Raw genomic sequence first — 26,704 nt, forward strand, 5'->3', positions numbered from 1 at the left:
TTCCCACACACCACTATAAAAAGTTAGCAGTTAGATTCTACACAGGCAGATAAACCTTTTGCAGTTTGAACATAATAAAAGAACATTGTTCTTGGGCTTAAAGGGGCCAGCTCAGTTCAGGAATAATTTTAGAACACTGCAAATGCACTGTAATCAGCACTGCCTTTATTTCCCTTTTGGAATATCCTTTTTGAATGTTAATATTTTCTGTGCTAATTTTGAAAAGGGTTAAAAAAAGTGTCTGTGAAATTTCTCTAACACCTCATCTGGATTCTCCTCTTTTCCTCATTTGACTCTTTAGCCACAGGGTTGTTTTTCAGACAGTTTAATTCCATACATCCTAAATCTCTCTCTTACACAAATCCCTTAGTCCATGGGTGTCAAACTCGATTGCGTCATGGATCAGATTGTGACATTTTTTTGCCTTTGCGGACCCGGGGTGGGTGTGGCCTGTGCGTGATGTATCCGGCCCGCGGGCCACCAGTTTGACAGGCCTACCTTAGTCAATATTCCCTAACCTGAATTTTTATCCAGAATAGCAATAGTGCCAAAATATGCATAGGTTCCCTTCTTTTCTCCTTCTATTTTAAAGTGTTGCACTGTAAGCTTAATGCAACAGAAAGCAATGCAAAATGACACCAACATGAATGACCTGCTAGTGCAGGGATCTCCAATCTTGGCAACTTTAAGCCTGGAGGACTTCAAGTCTCAGAATTCCCCAGCTAGCTTTGGCTGAAATTCTTTCAGCTTTACTGGCTGGGTAATTCTGGGAGTTGAAGTCCTCAAGGCTTAAGGTTGGAGACCCCTGTGCTAGTGGACTGCAAGAGTACCACATTTATGCAAAAGTAACAAACAAGTCCGTGTTGTTTCACTTGGGGGGAGGGGGAGGAAGCAAATCTCTAATTATTCAAAAAAGTCAAAATGCAAATTTGAAGTTGACGCAAGGATTTTGTGATTTATGATGTCAGATTTTTCTGCGTTTAATTTCTTTAGGCAGAGATTTTTGTTAAAGTTCTGCAGAGTGAAGAGTATGAAGAAATGGAGGATAAAACTGTTATGGCCATGGGGATCCTGCATACAATTGACACGATCCTAACTGTCGTGCAGGATCACAAGGAGGTGAATCTTCTCAACGCTTTGAAAACTGAATTCAAGAGTTTTTGCAATAAGATGCGATACAGAAATTCTTTCAGTAAATGAAGGAAACAGGGCATGCCAGGAGATGGCACCATAGACTTAACAAATGTATGAGACATTTGCATGCAGTTTTCACCTAGTAATAATGTAAAATATTTTAAATATGGAGGGCTTTTTGCTTGACTCTTTACTTTAGGAAAACTCTTTGCTTTAGAATAGTTGCTTATTTAAGAAAAAAATGTCTTTTTTCTTTACTTTACTTAAGTGGCTTCTTTCTTTTCTTCAGATAACTCAACAACTGGAGAGCATTTGCCTGCAAATCATTGGTCTTGTCTTGCAGAAGCATGTAATAGGTACATTGAAAAGCCATCCGGACAATATTTGCTTTCTTATTTAATGTGGCAGAGAGTTAAGTTATTCTCTACCCTGCTGTAACAATACAGCTTCCTGTCCATTCCCCCCCCCCATCTAGATTAGACTTAAGCCAAAGTTACTATGAAGTTACCGTATATCATTTATTCACTATTAGAGTGCAGCATGTTCTATAGCCAATTCATTTCTGGCTGGAGAAAAGGGCGGGAAAATAGAACCAAAGATAAGAATGTGAAACTTGACAAATGGGACTTCAGTTCAAATTACATTGGACTTAAAATCTTCTTCAGAACAGAACAGAATTGGAAGGTACTTTGAAGGCCTTCTAATCCAACCCCCTGCTTAAGCAGGAAATCCTATAGCATTTCAAACAACTGGCTGTCCAGGCTCTTCTTAAAAACCTCCAATGATGGAGCACCCACAACTTCTGAAGGCAAATCATTCCACTGATTAATTGTTCTAAGTCAGGACATTTCTCCTTAATTCTAGGTTGCTTCTCTCCTTGATTTGTTTCCATCCATTTTTTTCTTGTCCTGCCCCTATGGTGCTTTGGAGAATAGGTTGACCCCTTCTTCTTTGTGGCAGCCACTCAAATATTGGAACACTGCTCATTGATTTTAGATAAGATGTTATCTTATCTGTGAAAGAATATCATTAAATATAATTCCTGTAGGAAAAAAGTTGAGAATAATTGTTGAAGTAGCAGGTTTAGAGGGAAGCGACATCACCCTTTGTCAATGGCCTATTCCTAAAGTTGACTGCTTATATTTAAAATTCTTCTCTAGAATCTGGATGGCCTTTGGGTATTTCCACAATAGTGGGGACATATTGCTTGGTTTCTCCCATCTCTTCCCTGTTATATCACTGATAGTAGAATCCCATGATAAATATCTATGAGTAGCAGAGGTGTCCATTCATGGTCACTTCTCCCACCACGTTTGCAGGTTCTCCTAATCTGTTCCAGCAAAGATTCAGTCCTCCAGGGTGGTTTTTAGGATTTAAGTGCTGCAGTTGGAAGGAAAATTAGTTTAAGTTTAAATAAACTTACCTCAGAACTAGCTGTCTCTCAAAAGTTTTCCTTATTGCAGTCTAAGTCATTCCTATCTTCTTTCCAAAAATATTGAGATATGCTTTAATTAGAAATAAACATTCATATAATATTAGGCACATTAGTAAACGGAAATTAAACCTGTAGGCATTATTTATTCCATGTTCAAGGAAATTTAGAGGCATATTGTGTAGTCATAGGGAATTTTGTTTAGTCCCACTAAAGTATCCTTATTGGTATCTAGCAAATGCAATATTTTAATTCCAGGCTTAAGACTGTACAATTCCAATAAATGTGGTGCTAGCCTCCAAGCAGACCTGGGAAATGTGTTGTCAGAATACGAAGATCTTTTCTAATTCACTTAAATTAGCTTTTAATAGGCTGGGTGGCATTTGCAGGCATGGTTTCTATATCTCTTATGTCTGTTTGCTTGCTTCCCCCTTTCCCTTTCAGAGTTCTACGAAGAAATTCTTTCTCTGGCATACAGCTTGACATGCCATCTTATTTCACCCCAAATGTGGCACCTCCTGGGTGTCTTATATGAAGTGTTTCAACAGGATTGTTTTGAGTACTTTGCAGGTAATAAGCTTTGCCGTTTGCTCAAAAAGAGCACCGATCAATAGCAGGAATAAATTGAACGTAGAAGAATGTTGGCTAGCAGTGGTTTGGGAAGTTGTGAGTTTCCGTTGTCACTTTGTCTTAGTGGAAGCACATTGATTTGTTCCCCCAGTGCTATAAATTCAGGATTAGATTTGCTTAAGTATCCAATGTAGAGTTGTGTGCCTTTAAAATGCCGAAGTCGAACAAATTTGTGTATTGGGGTCAGATTTTGCTGGCTGTGGGGAAGATCAGGAACGTATTCAGGTTTTGCCTGCTGAGCTATTCAAAATGTATTCAATGAATCATCTGACTTTTAAGAGTTATCCCATTTTGCTTTATGTCATTTACAAGACTGGAAACCAGAGGTGAAATTTTATTTATTTTATTTTATTCATATTTATATGCTGCCCCTCTCCCGAAGGACTCAGGGCGGCTCACAACAATAAAAACAACCAAACAATAAGTTAATGCTAAAATAATCCAATTAAAATCCCCAACAGTTAAATTAAAAACTCCCAGCAGATCAGGAGATTTGCTGAAAAAGCCATGTCTTCAGGCCACCGCGGAAAGAGCAGAGGTCGGGGGCCGTCCGAAATCCAGCAGGTTCTGGAAAACCGGTAGCGGAAAATTTGAGTAGTTCGGAAGAACCAGCAAATACCACCTCTGGCTGGCCCCAGAGTGGGGTGGGAATGGACATTTTGCAATATCTTCCCCCACTGGGAGGATTAGAATGAAGACATACCCCCCCCCCGGTTATCTATGCCCACTGTTGATCCAATGTTGTCCCTTTCTTAAAATAAGTTTTCTAGCAGCAGCTACACACTGATATACAGTCAGGTCCAGAAATATTGGGACATCGACGCAATTCTAACATCTTTGGCTCTATACACCACCACAATGGAGTTGGAATGAAACAAACACAATGTGCGTTAACTGCAGACTGTCAGCTTTAATTTGAGGGTATGTACATCCAACTCAGGTGAACGGTGTAGGACTTACAGCAGTTTGTATATGTGCCTCCCATTTGTTAAGGGACCAAAAGTAATGGGACAATTGGCTTCTCAGCTGTTCCATGGCCAGGTGTGTGATATTCCCTCATTACCCCAATTACAATGTGCAGATAAAAGGCCCAGAGTTCATTTCAAGTGTGCTATTTGCATTTGGAATCTGTTGCTGTCAACTCTCAAGATGAGATCCAAAGAGCTGTCACTATCAGTGAAGCAAGCCATCATTAGGCTGAAGAAACAAAACAAACCCATCAGAGAGATAGCAAGAACATTAGGCGTGGCCAAAACAATTGTTTGAAACATTCTCAAAAAGAAGGAATGCACCAGTGAGCTCAGCAACACCAAAAGACCCGGGAGACCACGGAAAACAAGTGTGGTGGATGACCGAAGAATTCTTTCCCTGGTGAAGAAAACACCCTTCACAACAGTTGGCCAGATCAAGAACACTCTCCAGGAGGTAGGTGTATGTGTGTCAAAGTCAACAATCAAGAGAAGACTTCACCAGAGTGAATACAGAGGGATCACCACAAGATGTAAACCATTGGTGAGCCTCAAAAACAGGAAGGCCAGATTAGAGTTTGCCAAACAACATCTAACAAAGCCTTCACAGTTCTGGAACAAGATCCTATGGACTGATGAGACCAAGATCAACTTGTACCAGAGTGATGGGAAGAGAAGAGTATGGAGAAGGAAAGGAACTGCTCATGATCCTAAGCATACCACCTCATCAGTGAAGCATGGTGGTGGTAGTGTCATGGCGTGGGCATGTATGGCTGCCAATGGAACTGGTTCTCTTGTATTTATTGATGATGTGACTGCTGACAAAAGCAGCAGGATGAATTCTGAAATGTTTCGGGCAATATTATCTGCTCACATTCAGCCAAATGCTGCAGAACTCATTGGACAGCGCTTCACAGTGCAGATGGACAATGACCCAAAGCATACTGCAAAAGCAACCAAAGAGTTTTTGAACGGACAGAAGTGGAATGTTATGCAATGGCCAAGTCAATCACCTGACCTGAATCCCATTGAGCATGCATTTCACTTGCTGAAGACAAAACTGAAGGGAAAATGCCCCAAGAACAAGCAGGAACTAAGACAGTTGCAGTAGAGGCCTGGCAGAGCATCACCAGAGATGAAACCCAGCGTCTGGTGATGTCTATGCGTTCCAGACTTCAGGCTGTGATTGACTGCAAAGGATTTGCAACCAAGTATTAAGAAGGGAAAGTTTGATTTATGATTATTATTCTGTCCCATTACTTTTGGTCCCTTAACAAGTGGGAGGCACATATGCAAACTGCTGTAAGTCCTACACCGTTCACCTGAGTTGGATGTACATACCCTTAAATTAAAGCTGACAGTCTGCAGTTAAAGCACATTGTGTTTGTTTCATTCCAACTCCATTGTGGTGGTGTATAGAGCCAAAGATGTTAGAATTGTGTCGATGTCCCAATATTTCTGGACCTGACTGTAAAAATGAAAGTTTAGCCCAGAATAAATAATTCAATCTGTATTAGCTACGTTCATTTTTCCTTTATTTGCTTTATATTATTTGATACGTTGTAATGAAGAGAATGGGAAGTTTGTATTGGGATTTTGAGCCTCCGCTGCGGTACAAAGGTTATCTGGAGTCTTTGTGAGCATGATGTGGGATCATGTCTTGTACACTTTTCTGAAATTCTTAGGAGGGCCTGAATAAATCCAATAAATCTTTTTACAATACATTGACAGGTCATGACTTGGTGTATCTGCTAAATATAGAATTTTAAATAATTTACAAATGAATGAATTTAGTGAGTGATTATAAAACAAAGCAAGGATAATTCTGTAGGGTAAATCGGGGTGAAATCTACTTACCTTCCCTACCGGTTCGGAAGTGCATGCACAGAGGGTAAAAAGCAGATTACTTCCTGGTTAAAACCAGGAAGTAATGATGACTGAACGGGTGGACGGAGCCTTGCGCTGCCGTTGCTACCAGTTCTCCAAACCATCTGCCGCCATCGCTACCAGTCAGCCGAACCTGTCCGAACCGGTGGCATTTCACCCCTGGGGTAAATTAATTTGTATCATTCTCAGGATGAACTTTTCTCTCCTTCTAGATATGATGCCCCTATTGCACAACTACGTCACTGTTGATACTGATATTTTATTGTCAAATTCCAAAAATTTGGAGATAATTTATACTATGTGTAAAAAGGTAAGTTTTCGAAGTTGCTCATACTTTGATCAACCTGCTGTCTATGGTGAATGTGAGAACGTGAATGAAAAGTATGGTGCCCATTAAAAATAGACATGCTTAGCTTAACTTTCATAATAATTTAATGTTTAATGTTACATTATTCAGACCTCCAGTCTGTAGTACATGTGGTTTATTGGTTAAGGTGTTTGGTTTAGGGTAAGAAGGCTTACATTTAAGACTTATTCATGAGAGAACACAAGTGTAATATAATGTAGTTATGTAAAGGCCAGAACAGACAGAAACAAATAAAAGACGTCTCCAGTTAAATTTCCAAATTTTATAACTAAGAGCTCATGCCTGCCCTTGTTTTCTGCTGACAATATGCATCATTGTTCGTGTAATGATTTAGAAGGGGGTATTTTTTAAAACAGGATTTTTCTGAAAACTGTAGGTTAGTGATGGTTAACCTTTTTGATGCCGAGTGCCCAAAATGCACACACGAATGCACTCGCATATGCCCGAACCAAAATGTAATGCAAGCGCCACCCGCGCATGAGCCCCCCCATGCATGCGCCCTGCCCCCCCCGGTGCATGTGCCCCCCTCACACCCCGTTTTGGCTTCCAGGCTGGTGCAGGAAGCTTTCCATGCCCAAAATGGGGTGCGGGGGGGGGCTCACCCCATTTTGGGCCTGGAAAGCCTCCTGCACCTACCTGAAAGCCAAATGGGGCATGGGGGGGCGCCGCCTGAGCCCCCCCCCCCGCACCGCATTTTGGGCCTGGAAGGCCTCCTGAACCAACCTCCACCACCTGCACATGCACCTCACGCCCTGCGCAAGTGCGCCCCCTGCATGCACCCCACCTCTGCACATGTACAGCAGAGACCCGAAGACCAGCTGGCCGGTGAGAGGCGTGCACGCATGTGCAGTGAAGCTGGACTGGAGCAACAGCTAGTGTGCCCACAGAGAGGGCTCTTCATGCCACCTGTGGCACATGTGCCATAAGTTCGCCATCACGGCTGGAGGGGAATCTCTTCCACTTGAGGGAACCCTTTCCAGCTCTTTATTTTCTTTCCTTTTGCCATATAGTGCATTCATATCGTACATTCACAAGAATGTTTTTGTCATTTTTGTTTTCACAACCCTATGGGGTTTTTTTTTCTCCTGCTTTTCACTAATATGAGGTCTCTTCTTGAATGCTCACTCTTGCTACCTGCTGAGGAAAATATGGGTTATCTTCCTGCTGCAAAAGGCTCTGCCTTGATTTGTTACATTTGAATCACGAGAGGCTCTGCTTGCTATTTATGCTGCTTGTAGCTCATGGAGGTCTGTGCAGCGTAGATTGCTCTGTATGGGGATTGATGTTTTTGACTCACGAGTTTTGGATTAAATGGACTTTTGCTCTATTGAGCTTCTATAAATCTGAGAAACCGGACCTGAGAACAGAATGAAAAATGTGGCTTCGCTTGCTTCACTTCATTCATCGATTCCTGTGGAATCTTTTATTTTTAAACAGTTCTTATAAACAGATCTGATCTGATTTGGAAAATGCTGGTCCTAGTTGAAAAAAAAATATATCACTTATTGTTTACAATAGAATCAATTTTGATTAATTATTAGTCGTTTATTATTTACCGTGGACATTTTTAAATGGCTAATAGAGGTCTTTGTTAACTATTTTGTAAACTGCTGTGTATCTATGGGGATTTGGCAATATTCAAGATGAATAAGTAAAAGTAGTATAAATAAATAAAATGTTGGAATATAATAAGTACATCCATTATGGAAATACCTTGAAATCACCAATTCTCAGTGTTCTAATCCTGATTCGACATTAAGGCAAAACAAGTGTCTGGTCCCTTGGAGATTTGTCACATTCAAATATACTAGACAACAATTCTCTTCATTAAGGCCGAATGCTTGGACAGGACAACTGTATGTCTTATTTTAGTATAACATAAAAATTCCTTGAAATTCAACTTCACTCATGTTGACTTCGTGTTTTCTTGAAACAATATGGAAAGAGTTTTTTTATTGCCTGATCAGAAATAACCTTGCCTAGTTTTCAAAACCAGTCACATAATTGGCACTTCTGTGTTTGAATGCTTTTTTTTTTCTATCTAGTGATTTCAGGTGTCAGGAAACTCATTCAAGCATCTGATTATTCAGAAAAAGTGTCAAATGTTGTTGTTGTTAGTTGCGAAGTCGTGTCCGACCCATCGCGACCCCATGGACAACGTTCCTCCTGGCCTTCCTGTCCTCTACCATCCTCTGTCAAATATTACATGAATTCAATGAAACATTTTTTTTAAACGTTGTGTTGCAGCATTTTTTTTTATCACCAAAAAAAAAAAATGTCAATTTTTTTTCCCCAACAAATCTGAAGGGTTAAAATGATCTTTGATTATTTTGACAGGTCCTAACTGGAGATGCAGGGGAAGATGCTGAGTGCCACGCAGCCAAGCTCTTAGAGATTATTATACTGCAGTGCAAAGGAAGAGGTATTGATCAGGTAATTATTGATTGGAATTTTTTTTTTCTTTGCCTGGATTGTAAGCATCAGCTGGAATTTTGGAGACCTGTATGTCTAAGAAAAAGAATTTAGGAGGGGTGAAGCTTGTGCTTTGTAGACACATTTTTTTTTTGTTTTGGGATTGTCTCATATATAGAATCCAGCTTGTTTTGAAAAGGGTTCCTTATTCCTCCTTTCTCACTTGTTTGAGCCATCAGGGAAGTGGGGTTGGTTTAAATTTTTTCTGGCGTGCCTTTCCTCAGTCAGAGTTCAATAACAATAGAAAATTTAAACATCACTGCAGTACAAGGATCTGCAGACCGTGGGAAAGATTACTGAAGAGTTCCACAGATGCATGAAAGGCAGCTTTCAGCTGAGTGAAAATAATGTTCCATTTGATCTTAAAGCATCTAAGGCCCCAGGACTTCCCAAGTGGAAGGCCTTCACTTCTTGACAATATTTATTAACTAGAGGGCAAAACACAGTGGAACTGTTTCATGACGCCCTTGAAAGTTACGCTAAGTGGAAGCCGTTGAAAACTCCCAAAACATGGCTTAGCTTTGGGCGCTACAGAGGATGGGAATTCGATAGGCTCTTTTTTTAACCATGCTTGTACCAAAGATGGTAATGGATTCTCTTTCAGGGTCTCTAGGCAATAGGAGGAGTGTCACTTGTTCTCTTAAACCATTCCTGAAAGAGAATATATAGAGCCGGGATGGCGAACCTATGGCACTCGTGCCAGAGGTGGCACGCAGAGCCCTCTCTGTGGGCACGCGTGCTGTCACCAGCTGCTCTTCTGGTTTCCGGTGCACATGTGTGCGCCGGCCAGCTGGTCTTTGCGGGCACTGGAGCACTGGAAAACGGCTTGAAAAATGGCCCAAAAATAGCCAGAAAACAGGCATGCATGTACCAGCCACCTGGATTGATGGTGCTCCAGTGTGCATGAAGAGCAGCTGGCTGGCGTACATGCGAGCGCCGGAAACCCGAAGACCAGGTGGCCAGCGCACGCATGCACTCTGGCCAGCTTGTCTTCAGCTTTCCAGCTCTCCAGCACATGCACGCACGTTACAGTTTGGGCACTCAGTGCTGAAAAGGTTTGCCATCACTAATACAGAGGAATATATTAAAGAGTGCCTTACTGCTCTTAGATAATCAGCAAGATTGAGAAGATGTTGAAAGTGTGAAGGAGACTGTGGGACAAATAAGGGAAAGAACTAGTCACCTTGTTAGGGGAAGAACTGGGGATGTCAGAAGTTGGAGGCTTCCTACCCACACCCCTTGCTCTTCATTTGATGAGGAGGGATTTATTTTCTGCGTTCACCCATCAGATGGTGCTCAAGCTTTGAAAATGAAACCCAAATGCTGCTATGAGAGGTTCACGAGAACCTAGAGCTTGCAGTTGTTTTGGGATATAGTAGCTACTAACCTGAATCCACATTATATATAACCAGGATTATATTGTCCAGTACATCTGGACAAAGAACATGAGATTGCTAAATGAGGAGTGCTAGGTTTGGCCTATATTACATGAATATTAGTTGTATTTAAAAAAAAAAAAAGGTGTTAATTAAGGTTGCATAACCAGAAGAGTTTGGTTTGTTCTACCTCGTGCCCCTTTTTTCCCTTTTAAAAGAATTTCCTAACCATGGGGTGGAGCAAAAAGGAGAGTGCTACTTCACTTCCTGACCTCTGACAATCTTACACAACAGTTCCTGTTGCTTCTGGTATTTCCTGCAATAAATCCCAACAGCGATTATCACAGTGCCTTTAAAAGGAGAGAGAGGAGAAAAAAAGAGAAAGAAAGGGGAAAAACAGCTGGGTATTTTTTAGCAAAGAGAATTCTGTAGCCAGTATCCCATCCAGTATTACAAAACATACTGTGTTTCCCCGAAAGTAAGACCCTGTCTTATATTTTTTTGAACCCTGAAATAAGCGCTTGGCCTTATTTTCAGGGAGGTCTTATTATTTTGGGGCGCGTGGAGTAAGATGGGGCCCCTCTTGCTGTCTTACCTGATTTCCAGTTCTGCATTTAAATATTTTTGGGGAGGGCTTATTTTCGGGGGGGAGGCTTATTGTAATGCATGCGCTCAAAAGCCCGATTGGGCTTATTATCAGGGGATGTCTTATTTTCAGGGAAACAGGGAATATATCCCTCAAAGTCATTTAAGAAAGTCTGTACTTTGAAAACAGAATTGTAACTGATTTCAACAAGGAGAGGGCTGAATTGTGTTTTGAATAGACTCAATATCTGAAATATTTCCACTTATTTCTCCCCATATCTCTGTTCTCCCCTTAGTGCATCCCCCTGTTTGTAGAAGCTGTGCTTGAGCGCTTAACGCGAGGGGTGAAAACCAGCGAGCTCCGCACCATGTGTCTCCAGGTTGCCATTGCTGCCCTCTACTACAACCCCGAGCTCCTTTTGCACACTTTGGAAAACATCCGGTTTCCTCATAACCCAGAGCCTATCACTGCGCAGTTTATAAACCAGTGGATGAATGATACAGACTGTTTTCTTGGGTAGGTGTGTGTGATGCTCTCTTTTTCAACACCTTTGGGGTCTTTGGGAGTCCGTACCTTGAGAGGAAATGCCAGGATTGTCTTGCTTTCCTACCTGCCCTAAGGTGTGCTATTATAGCACGAAATACCACATAGTAACCTTTGGAACAGCATAAAAGAATAGAATTGATATGTTTCTCTTCGGAGTAATATTTTCTCACGAGCCCTACTTCATATGAATAGTGATGATTTTACTTTCCCCCCCTCCCCTCCCCAAGTGGCATTCAGTGCACGGAGCTACAGCTTGAAGTCTTCATTTTGCTTGAATTTAGCTGTGATGTCAAATTCAGAGCGAAAGCACATACATTAACATAATCTAGCTAAATTAAATCAAGATATTTAAAACCATCATGCATTTAATATGGGAGACTTTTGCAGTTGGTTTAATACACATATTTTATAGGGAATTGGATGAGTTTCATTAGCTGGGCAACTTGTCATCGACACTTGTTACTGATTTTATGTGACACTAAATATATGTTTTGTCTTTAAAAAGTAAATTACTTTGTACAAGTAGTCCTCGACTTACAATTCCAATTGAGCCCAAAATTTCTGTTGTTGCTTCAATTTAAATCAGAATGTTTTGGCTGATATCTGGTAGTTAAGCAGTACTTTGCTCTTTGCAATTTCTGCATATATTCACATATTTAACAAATAATAATTTTAGTTTATGTAAGTATCCATATGTGTGTGTGTATAAATAAACAGATAATCCTCACCTCATGATGGTAATTGGAACTGGACTTTCTGTCACTAAGTGATTCAGTCAAGTAAGATCCCATATCATTGCTTAGCAATGGAAATTCCACTTCCGATTGCTGTTATTAAGGTTATTAAGATGACATCGTGTAGTTGCCATGCCAGCTTCCCTACTGCTTATATGCAGCTTGCAAAGAAGTCTTGATTGTCGATCACATGAACTCAGTGACGCAACCAACATAAGGACGAGGGTTGTGAACACCATTTGTTGAGCACCGTTTGAACCAACACCGAGCAAGCGGTCATTAAATGAGGACCTGAACATCTGTGCCCAAATATAGATAGATATAAATATAGATATAATCCATATCTATATATCTATATGTATGAATATATAGTGTGTGCATATACTATATTGCACACACATGCTTCATTTAAGCAACACCAAGAAAAATAAAATCAATCAATAAAAAAAGATAACAAATACAGGATAATAAATATTTTCAATCAAAAACTTTTAAAGAAAACAGCAAAAGAGACCCTAATTGAATATGGTAGGTCTCTTTGGAAAAGAGTATTGTGGTAGTGTCATTAAGAGAGCTGTGACCAGGGCCTCATTGTTCTCAATGATATAGCTAAAGCCTAGAATAGAATTTTCCAAGTGGATTTTAAATGACAGGGACATCCATTCAGGATTCTCCGTAAGAGCCTCTATTGTTCTGTCCCAGTCTCACACACGCACACAAACAGATATCCAGGGGTTAAATAAAACTGGCAGACAACAAATTCTTTCGATAAGAGGATTGGCAGCAACCCAGTAGCTGCTTGCCAAGAACTTTACTCATAGAGGGAGGGGGTGTTCCTCCGACAGATAAACCCAAACAAGATACACATAGTTCAAGAATTGTCAAGTCCAGTCCGTATTAACTCCAAGGCAGATAACGTTGTTTCGAAGATACAATGTGACTTGCTAGTAGTTAGTTTTGTCCGTCACAGAGCCTGGGTGGCCACCTCACCCCCTTTTATCCCCTGTGGGGTGTGGTCCAGTGACTCAGCTTAATCTCTGGCACGGCTCCTTTTCTGCTGCGTGCGCCTGTCTCTCCGACTCTAGCGTGGATCCAGCCAAGACTTATCTCTGTCACTGTCCGACTGCGAGGAGATGCCTGGCTCCTGGCCAATCTCTTCTCCTTCGGGAGACACCTGAGGCATTGCCAGAGAGGAGGGTCCTGGAGAGGGAGGCCTGGCCAACTCCTCTCCTTCATGTTCGGAGCCTTCTCCCTCCGATAAGTTGGCCTCGGGGGTCGGAGTCACAACATCTATAACACTGATGGCTAACCTTTTTCTAGTCATGTGCCGAAAGTGCGTGTGCACATGATAGCACACCTGTGTGCTGGCATCCATAATGCAATGTGCCCCCCTGCGTGCACGATCCCCCTCCCACGCTCTCCCCCCATGCGCCCTGCCCCCCCCGTGCATCCCAAAAATCAGTTGGCCGGCAGGAGGCGCGCGCGCACGCGCAGTGGAACTGAGCTGAGCGACGACTCGCGTGCCCACAGAAAAGGCTCTGCAAGCCAGCTGCATAGGTTCGCCATCATGGCTCTGTAACTACCTTCTCAACTGAGTATCCATCGATGTTTCTGACCTCATGTTTCACAATCCTCCCCTAACTTACAGAAAGCTATTTGTCAAGTTTCGTGGTTGTCTCGAATAAAATGCATTTCAAACAAAATCTTTGAAGAAAAAACTCCTATTTATTGAGCACGACATCCTAACATGACTCCAAACGAAGCCAGCACTGACTTCCTGACCCCAAACCTTCCCTTTCCGTTCCCCAATTCTCAGCGTCCCATTGGCCCTCTTCCAAATCACTCTCCCCATATCTAGTACTTCGGCTCCCAGGAATGTCCCCCCTCCCATCTCATCTCCTAGGGGACATTATCTTCAGGGAAAATAAGTAGGTGAGAAGTCAAGCGTCCTCTTGCCAGCTGCCCCCTCTTCTCCTTCTTATGTCAGCACTAGAGTAAATGCAGGTTGAAGTACTGACACTATTCTGTTGGGAAGATTAATTCTCACTAGTGAATTGTGTACATCCAGGCTTCATGACAGGAAGATGTGCATCATCGGACTGAGCATCCTTATGGGACTGCCGTCTCGACCCCCTGCAGTAGACGCTGTGGCTGCCCAGATTGTCCCATCTGTTCTCCTCCTATTCCTGGGGCTAAAACAAATGTGCGCCACCCAGCAACATAAAGAACACGAAGAGCATGGGAAAGCCGAAAAGAATGATGCAGAAGATAGTGGTATGAGAAAACAACAGTTTCCTGGCTTTTGTGATCAGCATTTATTAATAGCACGCTACTTATAATTTTATTTCACTTGTGCTTAGCAATAGCAATAGCAATAGCTGTTAGGCTTATATGCCACTTCGTAATGCTTTAAAGCACTCTCTAAGCAGTTTACAATCTCAGCATATTAATCGGGATCTTCCTTTTACCCACCCCGGAAGGATGGAAGGATGAGTCGACTTTGAGTCAGTCAGGATTGAAGGATTTGAACCAGGGGTAAAATGCTCCCGGTTCGGACTGGATTGCCCGATCCGGTAGCGATGGAGACGGGTGGTTCGGAGAATCGATAGCAAAAATCCCTGCCCTCCCCCCCCCCCATGCCCAGCTGGGCCACACAATCATCAGAGGCTTTTTCTTTTCATTTTTAAAAGCATTTTTTCTATAATCTCTTCGGCTGAAAAAATGCTTTTAAAAGTAAAAAAAAAAGCCTCTGATGATCGCGCGGCTCAGCTGGGATCGTCAAAGGGATCGTCAACTGATGATCCCAGCTGAGTTGCCTGATCGGCAGAGGCTTTTTTTCTTTTAAAAGCCTCTGACGTTCCAAGCTGAGTTGCCTGATCGGCAGAGGCTTTTAAAAGAAAAAAAGCCTCTGCCAATCAGGCAACTCAGCTGGGATTGTCAGAGCCTTTTGAAAGCATTTTTTTACAACCTCTTCGCCGAAGAGGTTGTAGGTAAAATGGTTTTAAAAGAAAAAAAAATTAGCCACGCCCACCCAGTCACATTACCCCCACCAGCAAGCCACGGCCACAGAACCGGTAGTAACAAATTTTAGATTTCACCACTGATTTGAACCCCTGTTAGAGAACAGAGTTTGCCTGCAATACTGCATTCTAACCACTGTACCACGATGGCTCAAGATTGACTTGAATCTTAGAGGGAAGATATTTGCATTTTCCAAATAGTTTTGAATATTCCCAAGCACTTTCCCCTACAGGAAAATTTTAGATCAAACTAGCCAAGACGTTATTCTCTTAACTGCAACCTTTTTTCTTTTTTCTTTTTAGAACTTTATTCTTACAACACCAGTCCATTACACTCCCTCAGCTGTGAGACAAAAATATTCTCCTTATTTTTAAGGACAAGTGTGTCCCCGTAACTGCATACCTGATATACTCCTCAATCTAGTTTTCTCCAGAAAAAGTTATTTCGAAAGAGTCTGGTGATCCTTTCAGATTGTATTAATCAGAAGTCACTTTTCCCAAAAACTAGCCTTCCTCAGTTAAAAAAAAAACCATCCCATTTTGTTTTCATGATCAACCTTTACCAAGATTGTAATTTAAAGAATGTTTGTTCATAGGGTACTCCCTGGGGGAGTCATTGATTTTGAAACTCTGCTTTTGGTTCCTTGTCTTCCTTGTCTTCTTTGTTCTTGATTTTTTTTAAAAAAAAAACATGTTTTCAGAAGAGATTCCAAGTGATGAAGAGGAAGTGAATGAAGCAAATCAGGACATGCAGGAGAACCATGCCGGGGGTGGTGGTGATACAGGGGATGACGATGATGATGATGACGATGATGAAGACTGGGATGATGAAGCATTAGAAGAAACTGCTTTAGAAGGCTTCAGCACTCCTATCGATCTAGAAGATGGTGTGGATGAATATCAGTTCTTCACACAAGCATTGTTAGGTATAGACGTTTATTAAAGTACTTCCGATTTTTCTAAGATTACTATTATTTTTAGGGTTTGTTTTTTTTTAAAAAAAAACCCAGCTGATTTGAACAACTAATTTTAATTAGTTGTATAACATTAGTTTTATAACCCCTACATCAGGAGTGGAAAACCTGTAGCATTGGCAGGATTATTGAAATAATAATTCAATAATAATTATTGAAATACAACAACAGTGCTAATTGTATCTGAAGACAGATTGGAGGCCAGCAATATCTAGCAGGGGTGTCAAACTGGCAGCCCGCAGGCCGGATGCGTCACACATAGGCCACGCCCACCGCAGCTCTGCAAAGGGGAAAAAATGTCGCAAAATGTCACGGGACAGCAATGCGACGCCACGAGTTTGACACCCGTGATCTAGAGGATTCCAGTGTTTTCTATTTGGGGGCACAAGATTAACCAGTATTCAATACAAGCCTCAGTTCATTAAATGCCAATCATCAGCCAGATGTACGTAAGTCTATTATATTTAGGGTAATCATAATTAGAAACTCAAGTTCAAATCTTGCTATGAATCTCAGAGGCTGGCTTTGGGTAAATCCTTATCTCCCAGCTAACTTGCTACTTTTATTTGTCCTTCATAATTTGTTTATTTTTATTTTATTTATTACACTTCCCATCTCACTGTCCAAAGCTATAATTAAGTGCTCTGAGAACTTAAGAGCGGCAGCAAGATATAATACTCTTTATAAAGGAATTCATGTTTCAGGAAATAAAGCTGTTGGAAGAACTGAACGGTTAATGGAGATCGATCGCTAAGAATATTAAAACTGTCTGTCTCACACACACAGCAGAAACCTCGGCTCAGTATGCTCACTTTAAAAGTAGGTCTCTCTGTGCTTGAGAAAATGGTGATTTAACGATGTAGACTGGGAATTTGGCAAGTCGCATGTCTCTCGAAAGAAATATATTCTGTTTTTCAGCTATACAAAGCCGAGATGCTGGCTGGTACCATTTGTTGACTGCACCACTCAGTACTGATCAGAAGACTCAGTTGCAGGAAATCTGTGCATTAGCTGAACTCCGGAGAAACTCTGCAGGTCTGTTGCAAGAACGTTTGCAGAAAGCTTACAATCAAAAGTCTTATCAACAGGAACTCTCAGTTATTGCAGCCCTGTAAAATAATCTAAACCCGTGGTGGCGAACCTATGGCACGCGTACCACAAGTGGCATGCATAGCCATATCGGTGGGCACGCAAGCTCAGCTCTGGGGCGCATGCAAGCGCCGTCCAGCTAATTTTCGGGCCTTCTGGGCCCACCAAAAGTAGGGAAACAAGCTGTTTCCTGCCTCCAGAGGGCCTCAGGGGGTGGTGGGGAAGGCCCATTTCTCTCTCTCCCCAGGCTCCAGAGCCTTTCTAGGAGTCTGGGGAGGGCGAAAACAGCCTTCCCCTCCCGCCCCGGAGACCCTCCAGAGGCTGGAAACAGTCTCACTGGAAGTTGGCAAATGGGCCATTTCCAACCTCTGGAGGGCCTCAGGAGGGGAGGAGGCCAGTTTTGCCCTCCCCAGACTCCTAGAAAGGCTCTGGAGCCTGGGGAGAGAGAAAAACGGTCCTACCGGGCCATCACATTCCAGGAGCTGGGGGAATGGGGGAGATTGCACTTGCATGCGCCGGGGAGGGGCGCATAGAATTATGGGTGTGGGCACGTGCGTGCGACCCCCCCACGCTCCCCATGCTCCTGACACACGATGGCAAAAAGGTTAGCCATCAATGATCTAAATTGTCCCAAGTTAGTTTTGTTTATCTTCGTCCATTATCAGAAGTTTTTTTATATATAGGATATTGTTTCATGTGGAAGTTTTGAGGGGTGTGGGGTGGCACGCCCACATACTTTTTACTCCTTTTAAGAGAACGAGAGCAGAAGCTTCGGGAAGCAAAATGATGAAATCCACAGTAAGTCAGAATCAGAATAGAGCTTAGAAGGGACCTTGGAGGTCTTCTTGTCCAGCCCCCTGCTCAAGCAGGAAATCCTATACCATCTCAGACAAGTGGCCGTCCAGTCTCTTCTTTAAAAACCTCCAGTGGTGAAGCACCCACCACCTCTGAAGGCAAACCGTTCCACTGGTTAATTGTCCTCACCATTAGGAAGTTTCACATTGTGGAGGTTGGGTGTCAGGGAGAGCTTATTGTAAGATGCTTACAAGTCTAGTTGAGCATTAATTTCCTTTAGACACAGCTGTCTAATAGTCAAGAAGTAAACTCTTTCCGATGAGACAGGGCATATGTAGTATGTACGTATGATTCCTATATATCACGGGTATCATTTAGGGCCACATCAAGGTTATGTTTGACTTCGGAGGGCCAAGGTGGGCGTGGCCAGCTCGATATCACTCAAGTCAGGGGCACCTGTGGTGACTTGAGCCCCGTGGGCCAAATCTGGCCCCCGGGCCTTGAGTTTGACACCCCTGCTATATATAATATAGGAATCTGCAGGCAATAGTGATTTAGGGAGACACTGCAAACCTGTTCTCCTTAAACCTCCCACCCCCAACCCTTCACTACCTACCAGAGGTGGGTTTCAGCAGGTTCTGACCAGTTCTGGAGAACCGGTAGTGGAAATTTTGAGTAGTTTGGAGAACTGATAGTAAAAATTCTGCCTGGCCCTGCCCCCATCTATTTTCTGCCTCCCAAGTCCCAGCTGATCAGGAGGAAATGGGGATTTTGCAGTATCCTTCCCCTGCCACGCCCACCAAGCCACGCCCACCAAGCCACACCACGCCCACCAAGCCACACCCACAGAACCGGTAGTAAAAAATTCTGAAACCCAACACTGCTACCTACCTCTATCACCATTTCCAAAAGAAGCGACAAAGAAGCTTTAGAAGGATGCAGGGAATCTAAATACGCAGCATGTTTAAACATTCCATGTATTCAATTGTTAAAAAAATGTGTGTGAGGCGTTTTTTGCCTCATAGCTACTTCTCAGTATAGATTAAATATTCATTCTGGAGTTACAGTTCAGTGATACAGCATATGCTCTAAGTTTCCAAGTAAATTTCTTGACATTCCAAGTGATCTGTCCCCGTCCACACACACACACACAAACACAGCCAGCCGAGGGTTAAGGAAGCACTTGGAACACACCCAGGTCTTTATCTCCAACTTGGCAGCGATATACACACCGTCTTCCAAGTGCTTTATTTCCACAGAAACAGAAAGATAATATACTCAGTGTCCAAAAGTCTAACAACAATAAATATCCCTCTCAGCAGTTCCGGACGAGGCTTTAGTGACTATCCAAGGTTTACTTTTGTTCGTCACAAGGATCACTGGCCACCACCCTCTATTATATAGTCTCTGGGGTGTGGTCCAGTGACTCAGTTCTAATCCCTAGCACGCCTCCTGAGCTGCTGCAATCGTTTATCACGCCTTCGGAGGCGTGCGTCCAGGAATGATGTCTCTCCCTCACTCTCATCCAAGCCACCTGTCTCCCTGCTAATCTCCTCTCCCTCGGCCGGCACCTGAGACAGTGCCAGAGGGGAGGGGCCTGGAGAGGGAGGCCTGGCTGACTCCTCTTCCTCATGCTCGGAGCTTTCTTCTTCCGATGGGACAGGCTCCGAGGGCGGGGCCACAACACCAAGTTAAAAGGATTAGCTTATTGGTCAACCATTGTGGGGGGGAAAAATAGGGCGGGATGGAAAAAATGTTCTGACTTGGAACTTCACGTGTTGCTTTATTGCAGTTTGACCAGGCATGATTTCTATTAGGTTCACTTAAATGTACCTCCCAGTGCCCAGTTAGTATGTGGAACAAGTGCAATTTTTCTGGGATTGTCCCAATGGGTTCATGCTCCTTTCAGTTCCTAGAATTTCCAACAATGGTAGTGACTTGAGAAATGCTGGATGCTCACTCTGCCTCTTTAAAGAATGCTCAGATGTGGGAAGGTTGAAATAGTATTTAGTTCTACCTGCATGATTTTTTTCAAAACTTTTCTGCAAGTCAAAGATGTTAAATAAATTTATAATGCCTTGGTAAGGCCGCATTTGGAATACTGCATCCGATTTTGGTCGCCACGATGTAAAAAAAAATGTTGAGACTTTGGAAAGAGTGCAGAGAAGAGTAACCAAGATGATTAGGGGACTGGAGGCTGAAACATATAAAGAACGGTTGCAGGAACTGGGTATGTCTAGTCTGATGAAAAGAAGGCCTAGGGGTGACATGATAGCAGTGTTCCAATATCTCAGGGGCTGCCACAAAGAAGAGGGAGTCAAGCTATTCTCCAAAGCACCTGAGGGTAAAACAAGAAGCAATGGATAAAAACTAATCAAGGAGAGAAGCAACCTAGAACTAAGGAGAAATTTCCTGACAGTTAGAACAATTAATCAGTGGAACAACTTGCCTCCAGAAGTTTTGAATTCTCCAACAGTGGAAGTTTTAAAGAAGAGATTGGACAACCATTTGTCTGAAATGTAGGGTTTCATGCCTAAGCAGAGGGTTGGACTAGAAGATCTCCAAGGTCCCTTCCAACTCCTATCCTATCCTATCCTATCCTATCCTATCCTATCCTATCCTATCCTATCCTATCCTATCCTATCCTATCCTACTCTACTCTACTCTACTCTACTCTACTCTACTCTACTCTACTCTACTCTACTCTACTCTACTCCGTACCGTACCGTACCGTACCATACCATACCTTCCATTCCATTCCATTGATCTAGAAGTATCTATAACGGGGAATTCAAATGGCTCCATGTTTCTTCTTAAAAGAGCTATGACTTTTCCTCATATTTAGAGGGTCTTCAGAAATTGCATATCATTATCGTATCTGTTTAAAAAGAAATTGGAAGTGGCATTGGTAGCGCATAAAGATATACTTGCAGCCTGTCTCTTAATATTCATTTGTTTCTTTTCAATTTAGAGTCAAAGAGGATAGAACAACAAACGGGCTTCCCATTTGATAATAAAGGACTGGTCTCTGGATATAACTTTGGCACTGCTCCAGGAAGCAACTGAAAAGAGCTTAAAGAACTGTACAAAAACATTTCATTATTAAAAAAAAAATGTGACTTATGAACAGGGAATATAATCAAGAGGTCTGCAAGTTTTCTCCTTCGGAAAAGGCAGTATTTGACCCTCTTCCCCCCCGCTCATTAAGACATTCTTTCTAACCAGCTGCTGTAATGTATAAATCCTTGTGGGTATTTTTATAAGTTGTTGGACTGAAAAGAAAGCATCTGTCCCCTCTTCTTTCTCCTTAGGAAAAGGGGGGAACCAGCTATTTGAAACCGAATGGAATTGCACTTCTCAGGTTTTTGCCGTGTGAAATCGAAGGGGTCCTATGGATAACAGTGCCTTCTGTTGTATATACGGATTGCCCAACAAAAGAATTTTGGAACGCAATGCTTTTTGTTTATTTGTTTGTTTGTTTGTTTGTTTGATTGTTTGTTTCAAAGAAAAGAAAGGGCATAGAAAAGGTCATAATTCATACCTTGCTTTCCATACTCTTGTGTTAACTTCCTCTAAAGAAATCATGGCTGTATTGTGCCCGTCACCACATTTTACAGTTAACTATAGAAACCGTTGTTAACATCCCTGCGTATGTGTTGGCTTCTTCATCATGCCTCATTGAGTTATAAAAAAAAAACGTCTTCGCATTCACTGCTGTTACCAGATGGTGAATTGTTTTTAAATTCTTCTTTAGAGTGGTCAGGCTTTGTGTGGGTTGGTTTTGTTTTTTGTTTTTTTTCTCCAAACTTTGCAAAATATCCTCCTTGTTTACCATGGAATCCATCTGCATGTCGATGGATTCCTTTTGAGGTGCTCCCTCTGCTTACCTTGGACCATGGTCTGGCCTATGAAGACTCTCGCCCTACATAGCCAAGAATAGTGGCCTTAATCTGGCATCATCCCCTGTTGGGATTAGGTTTAAGATAAACTAGGAGTCTCGATCCTAAGACATCTGGAAAATCCCACTTTGTAAAGCAAGATTAGTAACTGAGCAGGATTTTTTTTTTCCTTTTCTTCTGCCACTGTTGACCATCTGAAAAAAAATCTCAGTGTTCTCCAAAACACTTTTGAAAAGCACTGAATTTTAACAGAATTTAATCTTCAACTCTGGATCTGTTTGAATGTGGATCCCAAGCTTTTCCCAGTGCTGTTGTGGATTTTGTGTCGTCTCAGTCATGAGCTTGCGGACTATGTAAATGGTTAAATCAACTTTGTACTGTATTGTTGTTGCTTTGAAGTGTTTCAGTTACAGGGTTATCATTCTTTTTGCCATATTAATGGTGAGATTTTAAACTTTCAGTAATTGCATATTTTGCCCAGCACTTGAGTTTGGTTTTGTTTCCCTCCTTTCCAGTTGCAACCACAGGGGAGCAAAGGAGAGAGAGGAGTCAAATGATGCATATGGTGTTACTTATGCAAGCCCCCCTTTTCTATATGGGTCATGACATTGCATACATGCTTCCCAAAAGGCACAGCTTGGGTCATAATACAATAGTGCCTGCAGGTGTCTGTCTTCCTTCCTTCCTTCCTTCCTTCCTTCCTTCCTTCCTTCCTTCCTTCCTTCCTTCCTTCCTGACTTACGTTTGCCCACGTTTGTATAGGAGAGCATAATAAGATCACATTCGGTGGCTTATCTTGCACAAATGTTGTTGAGGACAACGGACTGAATCTTTGTATTCCAGCTGTCTATCTCAAAACAAAAGACATTGGTTATCGTCTTTGAGCTTCTGTCCTCCATAAACAAAGACATCTATTTTCCATAACACACTAGCAAACTTTCCACATTTCTCCAAAGCAGTTTTTATAGGAGCCTAAACTTTCTCAGACAAACAGTACATTTGCAGTTATGTAAGTGGACTTCCCCCACTTTTAACATGATAGAAGAATGGGAAGGGGTTAGAAGCATATATCAATTGATCAAGAGAAACCTTGATGAAATCAATCTCTTTTCCTGAGCTCTTTTTACTTAGATATCCCATGGGATACATTAGATATTCCAGGCTTCAGGATCAAGACAACTTTCTCAAACCTGGCACATTTATAAAGCCTTGGCTGGGGATGAGGAGACTTGTAGTGCCCAATATCTAGAAAATGCTCATTTCAGGGACGACTATACAAAGAAAACATACCGAGTTTCGACTCTTTAAGGAGAAATATAAAGTATGCTAGTTTGGGAAACGAGCAACCTAATTTTGAGGTAAGAGCTCAATTAGACCGTAATTTACTAAATTTGGTCTAAAAGCCTTTCCTGCTATCTTGGCTTTTTGTAAACGGGGAATCAAACTTCCTTCTCAAAATGCTATTTTAAAACTACTTCACACAAGACAAAAAGCAAATCTGTATTTAATGCAGTGAATTTAATTCCCAAAAGACTATTGGTTGCAAGCACCCAACAGTCTCATTTAGATGTGATGCTTTTGGGGATACATTTAAAACATGTTCGATATATTTCTGTAGAGGAATTAGAATGTAAATATTTGGTTTCCCCTCCCCCCCTAATACAGTAGGATAAACATTCACCTCCATTTACATTTATTTTGGTTCTTTACTAATTCTGTTTTATATCCCAAAGAAATTTTCTGTAAATGTTTTAGCCTGTTGAAATGAGCTAAAACCTGGTTCCCTCATCTGTCTTGAATTTATTGTTGCACAGTTGATAGACCAGAGGCATTTGCCAGAAAATACTTAAGAAAGCAAGAGGGGAAAAAAGAAAAGAGAATTTGTTGTTCTAACCTCTTGGGATTTTTGTGAAAATATGTTTGCAAAGGAAAGTATATTTTTATTTGTTTGTATCTATATGTGAAGGAAATCCATTTTTAAAATATTAAGTAGCATTTAGACTACTGCTTCATAGGGATAACAGCTTGGCTTTTAAAAAATTCTTTGTGTTTTTGCTTATAAGATTCTAATCGTCTTCCAGGATTTTGCCCAAATTTTATCCTAACATATCCACCAATCACAAAAATACTACTGGGGGATTCAGGGAGGATTAATGCTTCTGTGGCATCCAAATCGCTACATAACTTTGCCGCTTTCTTGCCTCTTGGACTTGATCAGATTGAGGAGGAGAGAGGCATGAAATGCTTTTACCTCCAAGCTTCCTTTTATGTCCTGGTTTTTTGGGGGGTGGGTGGGTGGTGCAGAGATGATTTAGGATTCTACCATTTAAACATGCAATATGGAGATGATGTGTAAGATGGTCCAACTGCATGGATTTGTCAGCTGTTGCATGCAGATACCTACGCTTCATTGATGCCTAGGGAACATCAGGAACACATCAGTTGATGAGACGTTACCATCTCTGTTTCCCTCCGATGAATATGTCTTTCGTTGTTTTACCTATGTTACGTTGGGTTATGACAAATGTAACTTGAGAGAGAGCACTTCCTTAATTAAAAAGCTTAATGTGTAAAGCAATTGTTGGGAATGCAGAGATTGAGTGATTGATTCACATGTGTCTGTTTATTGTTGATGACTCATTCGTGTTATGGATCAGCTGTCACACATGCAGTATGACGGATATAAATCATATCGCTCCACACATTGTGCTTTATTTCTTTTGGTCAACCACACTTCGTCTAGTTTTCCAAATGAAGGTACCGGTAAGTGTCTGTCAATTTCTGGATAGCTTATCATAATTGATACAGTATCTGCTTTTTCAATTCCCACCCACGAATCCTCAAAAACATCTTTAGATAGCTGAAACCATATTTATTGCCACAAAATAAACAAAACATCACAACAAGCTCTACAAGAAAAACATAGAGCAGTGTTCTGACCTAGGCTTCCTTAGAAAGTATAAAGCACAATCTTAGTCCCGGCAAAACCTCTTTTATTTACATGGCTGTGAATTATTGTCATTCACAGTCCACAAGGCTTCACAAACAGTCTTTCAGGGGAATGTTTATAAACACCAACCTTATCTCACTTGGAATGCTGCCAGAGAACTAATTGCCAAATGCAGGGCAAGGCCAAACTTGGCACAGAGTCAAATAACTTTTCAAAGCTTGAATCGACCAGATGAAATTGCTTCCTGCAAAAGCTCACGCCCTGTTCACTCCTCTTTTATGCCTTATGGGAGGGGCCAATACTCCCAAGTCGACCCCATTTTCTCCAAGCCTTACTCCCAAGTCGACCCTGTTTTCTTAATTCTTGTCTTCTGGCAGCTCTGCGCATGCGCACACTGGGAACAGGCTCCCCCTGTTCTGCCTCGCTGAGGCAGACTCTGGAAACTCCGGAGGCAGCACATAACTTATCAGATGGCCTTGGCCCCCTCTCTGCCTCCAATGCAGAGCCCTTGTCCAAGCTTTCCCCAGCCCCCAGGACTGGCCCAAGTTCCTCCCCAACCTCCTCACTGTCTGATTGCTGCCAGCTCTGCTGGCCAACGATGGGCCACAACAGGTAGGGGGTTGGACTAGAAGATCTCCAAGGTCCCCTCCATCTCTGATTCTTTGTTAAAGCACCAGAGTAGCTCTGCTAAAAATGGGGAGTATCTCAGTTGCTCACAAATGCAATATAAATGAATTTTTTATTTCATCTTTAGCTAGCCCCTATACCCAGCTTCTGCCTTCATTTTAAAGAGGACAATATTATCTAGGTAGAAGAAAGGTAGGGCTTTGGGGTAATCTCCCTGTGTACCTGATCTTAGACCTGCCGTGGGCTTTAATGCCAATTATTTCCAGGTCCTATTCTAATTATCTGCCCATATGTTCAGTCTAATTCATGAATGGCAGAGACATGGTGACAAGGTCAGCCAATGAATAGGCATAGCAACTAAGTCAGCCAATGAGGACAGTTTGGAAACTGAAACAGTTTTGGAGGCTGGGTGTGGCTCAGCTCTGAGTGTGTGAAAAAAAAGAGTTCCAAACTAGTCTGCTCTCTGAACTGAAACTGTTCTCTGCCTTGTCATCTCTACCACGTTTGAAGAACCACTCTTGGTATTGTATATATGTCTCATGTGTTATTATGTATATAAAGAGAAGTTAATGAATCCTGCTGAATCAGTTATCTGTGTGTGCTTTCTGGATGTGATTTCTGCAACAAACTCTGACACAGCCTTCACCTAAAAACAAGATGCTGGACTTGATAGAACAATACTCTGGTCTTCTCAATAGTGACCATTGAGGTCAGCTGAAATTTTACTAGTTCTGCCTCTGTTTCTAAGGTCGTCCTGTGATGAACCATTATGCCTAGCATTATGATGGACAGTTTTGCACTGTTACTATTTGTGCTTATTTGATATCCCTTCAAATTACTGAGGGAACATTTTTAAAATAATCGTTTAATCCAATTCTTGACCACAGAAGCTATTTCTACAGCATGAATGTAACTGGGTTGTCACACTTGAACTTTCAAAAAGAGGATACTTTGGAGACAGTCTGCTTTCTTTAACATGCCATGTACATCGGGTGGGTTCTAAATTATTTTACTACTGGTTCTGTGGGCGTGGCTTATTTTGTGGGCATGGCTTGATGGTCATGTGACAATTCTTTAGGATTTAGCAGAGGTACTGGTCTGCCGGGATTTTAACTGCTTGCAGAGCTGTATCGGTCTACTCATTTGTTTTTGGAGGCACTAGTCTACCCATTTATTTTTGCAGGCACCAGTCTGCTCATTTGTTTTGGAGGTACCGGT

At 41.9% G+C, this 26,704-nt stretch overlaps 1 protein-coding gene across 1 annotated transcript in view; it reads left to right on the plus strand.

Moving 5' to 3' along the window:
- IPO8 (importin 8) overlaps positions 1-22,030 on the plus strand; it is a 50,832-nt gene extending 28,802 nt beyond the window's left edge. The window contains exons 16-25 of the mRNA XM_070946796.1: positions 994-1,119; positions 1,424-1,490; positions 3,011-3,136; positions 6,264-6,361; positions 8,756-8,851; positions 11,148-11,368; positions 14,201-14,406; positions 15,854-16,078; positions 17,045-17,161; positions 20,982-22,030. Of these exons, the coding sequence (XP_070802897.1) occupies positions 994-1,119; positions 1,424-1,490; positions 3,011-3,136; positions 6,264-6,361; positions 8,756-8,851; positions 11,148-11,368; positions 14,201-14,406; positions 15,854-16,078; positions 17,045-17,161; positions 20,982-21,076 (1,377 nt within the window). The 3' untranslated portion in view covers positions 21,077-22,030. The remainder of the gene's footprint in view (positions 1-993; positions 1,120-1,423; positions 1,491-3,010; positions 3,137-6,263; positions 6,362-8,755; positions 8,852-11,147; positions 11,369-14,200; positions 14,407-15,853; positions 16,079-17,044; positions 17,162-20,981) is intronic.
- Positions 22,031-26,704: the final 4,674 nt, after the last annotated feature.

The sequence above is a fragment of the Pituophis catenifer genome, unplaced genomic scaffold, assembly GCF_029215685.1.
Source record: "Pituophis catenifer annectens isolate HBS135680 unplaced genomic scaffold, rPitCat1.0.hap2 SCAF_7, whole genome shotgun sequence".
In the NCBI taxonomy this organism is placed as follows: domain Eukaryota; kingdom Metazoa; phylum Chordata; class Lepidosauria; order Squamata; family Colubridae; genus Pituophis; species Pituophis catenifer.